At 47.6% G+C, this 6,000-nt stretch overlaps 1 protein-coding gene across 1 annotated transcript in view; it reads left to right on the plus strand.

Annotated features, from left to right (window-relative positions):
* SMG5 (SMG5 nonsense mediated mRNA decay factor) overlaps window positions 1-4,440 on the plus strand; it is a 41,617-nt gene extending 37,177 nt beyond the window's left edge. Inside the window, exons 17-22 of the mRNA XM_030186930.1 lie at window positions 75-134; window positions 733-892; window positions 1,297-1,387; window positions 1,667-1,741; window positions 2,761-2,899; window positions 3,615-4,440. Of these exons, the coding sequence (XP_030042790.1) occupies window positions 75-134; window positions 733-892; window positions 1,297-1,387; window positions 1,667-1,741; window positions 2,761-2,899; window positions 3,615-3,698 (609 nt within the window). The 3' untranslated portion in view covers window positions 3,699-4,440. The remainder of the gene's footprint in view (window positions 1-74; window positions 135-732; window positions 893-1,296; window positions 1,388-1,666; window positions 1,742-2,760; window positions 2,900-3,614) is intronic.
* The last annotated feature ends 1,560 nt before the right edge of the window (window positions 4,441-6,000 follow it).

Genomic DNA, 6,000 nt, shown 5'->3' on the forward strand with positions numbered 1-6,000 from the left:
TGCGTTCCGTCCTCAACTTATCGCAGCCAGGAAAAAAAACGTGTGCTGAACTGCCCTCTTCTAATCATCCACAGGCTGAAGAAGAGGCACGAAGGAACCGGCTGATGAGGGACATGGCCCAGTTACGACTGCAGGTAAAGAGGCAATAAGGAGCCAGGGGGAGACCCTGCATCTTGGGTCAGACAGATAATGTGTTTCTGTATTGGAAAGCTGGATCTGACTGTACAGAGGCATCCTTCCGTGGAGATGCTGTACCCATCTCCCTAGGGATCTAGGGCCCAACCCCCCCCCCCCCCCCTTTCCCGATTACAAAGGGGTTTTTATTGTTTGCTTAAGTTCATATTTACCACTCCACCTATTCTGTTAAGCCCACAAATTCTCGTCTCCCACTGCCCCTTGCCCCCACAGTAGAGATGGAGTTCTACGCTGTCCTGGTAGTGACCCTCCTCCCCTTATTTCAAGACCATTATCAGGGTATGCCTGTCTTCTATTTTCCAGACCAATTGAACACTCCTCACAGCTGGTTTTCTGGGCTTTCTCCAGTGTCTCCAGGTCTTCTTTGTAGCAGAGGAGCAGTGCCCTAACTGCAGCCTCTAGACATCAGAGTCCTACTCCTTAAGTGCAGTTGCCTTTGAGATGCAATATCCCGAACTGCTTAAATCTCAGTCAGATGGGGCAACATAGTGTGTGCTGCTGAAGATAACTCCTGACTTGTTCTCTCTATTTCCACAGCTGGAGGTCTCACAGCTGGAAGGGAGTCTCCAGCAGCCGAAGGCACAATCTGCCATGTCTCCTTACCTCATCCCTGACACCCAGGCTCTCTGTCAGCACCTGACAGTCGTTAGGCAGCTGGCCAGCAGTGGCAGATTTATCATAATTATCCCTCGCACAGGTATGTGCAAACCTCACGGAGTACTGCACACCCTCGTGGTTGGGCCAGATCAACATAAGAATTCTCCAAAACTGGGCTAGATCACAGCCAAAGGTGTGACCTTCTGTTGTCTCAAGAAGTTATGTACAACTTTTAGAGAATTCCTACACTGGTGATTTGAATAATTTTGTAGCCTGCAAAGAATACCTGTTTGTTAAGTGTTATGATTTTAGGGCGAGGAGCAAAGGATGTTTGTGAAGTTGCTATTGCATTATGATATCTAAGAGTAGATGCATCACCTTGCTTCATGTGCCTGTGGGATCCCACAAGAGACCAGTTGTATGCCATAGCCATGAAACCTATGAAATTTGCAGGCTTGGCACTCTTCAGCCTAGTAACTGGTGTGTGTTCCCTCCTTCGACTAGTGATCGACGGCTTGGATTTTCTGAAAAAAGAGAATGCAGGGGCAAGAGATGGGATCAGATACCTGGAGGCTGAGTTTAAGAAGGGGAATAGGTGAGTGGAAGTGGCTTTGCCACTGCTGTCCTTGAAGTTTTATTCCACCCAACAGCTTCCCAAATGTCTGAATTCTTAATTTCTTTGGAAACATGGTCCCCCAACTCTTCGTCTCCAAGCTGAAGTTCAGGATAACCAAAAATAAGCAAATGGATCCTGGCCCTGGGTAAACCTCGCTAATGAACGTGGCCGGTAGATGGGCAAGCTGGTTTGAGGGGTGGACAGTTCTGTAAGCTTAAGCAGCTGACTCCGTACAAATCTCTCTCTCCACCCCCACAGATATATCCGTTGCCAGAAGGATACCGGGAAAAGCTTTGAACGACACAAGCTGAAACGTCAGGATTTGGACGCCTGGTAAGAGAGGAATTAGCCTTGATTGTAACTGAATAGATATGGATGGGCTGGAGTGTAAATTTAAGGGGCTTCGACGTTAGCTTCAGAACCTTTAGTACAAGAACAGTACTGGGCAGACTTCTATAGTCTGTGCCCTGAGAATGGCAAAGACAAATCAAACTCGGGTATAAAGTATCACATACCATGTAAAATGAGTTTATCTTGTTGGGCAGGCTGGATCGTCTTTATCTGCCGTTCATGAGCCCCAGCCTGAATAGGTCCTGATTTTATCCCCATTGCATCTGTGGCCTTGTACTTCCCTGTTTTTTTGGTAGAGAAACTAGAGCCACGAATCCATTGATGCAACGGATGTAAAACCAGAACCGACTCAGGCTGGCTGTCATGACCTGGTACTTATTGACAGTGGTACAGGTATCCTGACAGAGGGGAAACCATGCTGCGGTGGATGGTATTTGAGATCTCCCTGTAGAGAGAGAGTAATGTTGGCTTCGGGATGTCGGAGGTGCCTCCCTTTTTGCTGTCCTGAAAGGACCGCATGAGCTTTCTTGGGATGTGATACTTAACACATTTGGTTAGTTTAAGGTAAAGGGAAGTTTGTTCTAGGCTGACCTGCTGCATGCTGCGAGACCTGAGACCAGTGTGGCATGCACAGCCCCATGTGTCCTGTTCTCACACCAAATTTTTAAAGCTTATTCTTAAAATTGCAAGGTTTCCTTGATAAGGGAAAGGGAAATGGGACTTGATATACCGCCTTTCTGAGGTTTTTGCAACTACATTCAAAGCGGTTTACATATATTCAGGTACTTATTTTGTACCAGGGGCAATGGAGGGTTAAGTGACTTGCCCAGAGTCGCAAGGAGCTGCAGTGGGAATCAAACTCAGTTCACCAGGATCAAAGTCCACTGCACTAACTACTAGGCTACTCCTCCACATAAGCATGGGCGTGAGCCTAAGAGAGTGGCATTGGGGAGCCAAGACCGATATCACATATATTAACGCGCTGCTTTCTCTTCGGGTAGGCATTTGTACAAAATTTTGGATAGCTGCAAACAGCTGACCGTGTCTCAGGGAAGTGGAGAGGATGACACTGCTGGCATGGTGACCGTCATTACTGGTGTCCAGCTGGACAATCCCAGCGCCCTCTCTGCGGCTATGCAGGTCAGTATGGCAGCAAAACGCTTCCTTCAGAAGCCAGTCTCAGACCTCTCTTTTATTGATAGATTTTAGGGTTCTGAACTAGCGTTAAGATGAATAGACTTGGTGGTGTAACTGGTGTGTGATAGTGACCCAAGCCTCCTAGATCAGTTGTTAGTCTGAATAGAGCATGACGGGCCACTCCACTCACTCCATCTAGCTTACCTGTCTTGATGGTTACCAGAGCTAAACCTGGAGACTCCTGCCATCTAAATAGCAAATAATCCTCGGACACATTGACACACATTTAATCTAAGCACTAAGGATAAGTTGCATTGAGTACACTGGGAAACCATTTGGGGGTAGGGAGTAGAGCAGTGTTTCCCAAGTCACTCTTGGAGTACCCCCTTGCCAGTCAATGAATATGCATGGGAGTGATTTGCAAACACTGCCTCCACTGTGTGCAAATCTTTCCTGCATATTGATTGTGGATATCCTGAAGGGGGTACTCCGGGACCGACTTGGGAAAACACTGGGGTGGGGGACCATGTTTGATAAACACTTTTCTGTCTCACAGTCCAGAGAGGGAATCACCCCAGTGCTCTATCTCTGCAAGTGATGTTTCAGTGATAACAGCGTGGTTATTGAGATATTCAAGAGGTAGTCACTGAATTTGTTTGCAGATGGGATGTTGAGATATATAATTTAGCTGTGTTTTATTTTCTCTCCCCTCTTGTAGTCTGCTCTCCAAGCTGCAGCCAGCACCAGTGTGGAAATCAAACACGTCCTAGAATTCTACAAACAGTGGAAAGAAATAGGCTGAAGGTTATTAAAAGGTCATCGGGTTGGCCTGCCTTTCTCTGCCCCTGTTGGATGAAATGTGGAGCGTCTGGATGGAGAACCGAGCGACGCTCGGATGACGAAGTAAAGAACAACCAGAGACCTTAAACACCCTCCCCACCCCATAAAATCCTCAACAGGCCCCACTATCACCCAAATCCAGTTTGTTACTACACCTCAGCCACCCCTTGCGCCTGAGCAACGAGACTCGTGCGGGTGCTGCTCTCGCATCCAATGCAACAGTACCTATGTAGCAAACTTCTCCCCCTGTGTTCCTCCCCCCTCAGCTCTGCTCCGAGAGGGATGGAAGGATGTGCTGGGTGAATATTCCTCAGCTCGGAGCCATCTGCCACTTAAAATTCTGTGGCCGGTCTGGACGATGGTTTTTCTACCTTTGGACTGGGGGAGTGGTGACACCGTGAAATTGCGCCAACTGGTCTGCTGCCAGCAGTGAGGGGAAAAACCTTCCTCTATCTCTCTTATTTTTTTTCCTTCCCCCCTCCCTAAATGAAAAAGGTTGGGGTGAGGGGAGGTAAAGCTTTTAGGATATGGGTGCAAAGGGACTGGTAATGTGGGAGATTAAGAATCAAGACAATTTTATTTAAAAAGAAGAAAACAAAGGAAGGGAAAACACCGTTGCCTGGAATTAAAGAAGCAAGTTCTTTTTTGTTTTTTTTTCTTTGATAGCAATTAGCTGAAAGATGATATTGGACAGCTCACTATTCCCCCCCCCCCCCCCCCCCCCCCCCCACACACACACACACAGATATGCTGTGACCCATGGCATAGATTTTAACCAGAGACATTTCTGGGGTTCCTTCAGCAGTGATGATCGACTGTTTTGCAGATACCGCAGGCTCTGTTCCTTTCCATGCGTGGGTAGAGAGACTCTGGCTGTGTGCGGCAGAATGGATGTTACCTGCATGTTGGAGGAGATGGTGGAGGGTGCACAGGTGAAGGCCTGTGATGCACTGGGTGGGACTCTGTGCTTACTGGGTAGAGGTCTCCGCCTCCTGTGTTCTTTTCCAGCCCCTGTAGTTGAACTGTGCATGTGTATTCCCTTGTCGTCACAAGCTGTGGGCATGTGGCTTTGAGTGCTGACCGCAGAGAAATTCAAGCTACTTTTCCACATCTTGTCCTAGGGTGGATGCTCATATGAGTCTCTTGTATCTGAAAGATCCCATTTGAGCACAGTTAACAGAAGCCTAGAGACTGTTGCCAGGCCTTTCAAGCAGCTCCTAAAAGCCGTGCCATCATCATAGTTGCCAGCCAGCCTTGTTTTCAGCTGATCTGTCCAGCATTCACTTAAAAAGGGCATTAGGAAGTGTTTAGTCTTTCTGGAAATTTGCTGTTTTGAGGTCTGTTAGTGCTTTGGCAAATGCTGCATGTAAGTAGGACAAGTGACTCGGTGAACTTAGGTAGAGACCTGCATAGGATCAGGTAGGCCCGCGGTCTGTGTCGAGAGAACAGCCGTGTTGCCTTCAGTGAGCACATTAATGGATCTAGTATTATACTAAGGCAGTTTTTGAGGTCGAGAGCTTCTCAATCAGCAATTCTGCTTGCTGCATTTTAAATGGCCAGCGCTGCTTGAAAACAGTCTACAAAATACTGTGTGCTGCTTCTCCTACCTTCTCTCCCCCCCCCCCATCCCCACAACACCACCCTAACAGAAGCAGAAACCCAATGGGATGAATCATTTCTTTAGCCACATGGAAAAGGTGGGTGGCTTCTGAATGAAAGACTGTATTACTGCATTGAAATAGGAGATTCCAGCCCTTGCAACCCCAAAAACATGTTTTTTTTTTTTTTTGGGGGGCGGGGGGGGGGGGTCAGGTTGAGTTCACTGTGGCGTTTAGAAGGTGAAATGTACAGATGCTGATTAAATGGCTCCTTTAAGAGGTTTGGGCTGTCTACCGTTGCAGTTATTTTCTGTTTGTTCCTTGTGGCTTAGGAATTTGGGGGATGCTCAGGGTCGACTGGGGAACTGTGGTTCAGCAGGATCCTTAGGGTCAGTTGAACTCCTCTAACCTCACATGACTTGGCTAAGGTGAGCAGATGCTACCGTCTATCGGGGGCAAGCTTTATTCCAGAGCATGCTGGGACTTGCAGTTCCTGCTTCTTCTAGAGGACCAGTGATCTAATGTCCATCTGGTCTCCTATCTAATTTCAGGCAGTGATCTTGAGTGCATGCAAGACCATGATGTAAAAGCTACAGGAACCCAGGGGCATGCAGCATCACGCACTGTGAGTGTTCTGAAATGAAAACTTTATTCTGTGGTCAAAAG

This window comes from Microcaecilia unicolor, chromosome 14, assembly GCF_901765095.1.
Source record: "Microcaecilia unicolor chromosome 14, aMicUni1.1, whole genome shotgun sequence".
NCBI lineage: Eukaryota > Metazoa > Chordata > Amphibia > Gymnophiona > Siphonopidae > Microcaecilia > Microcaecilia unicolor.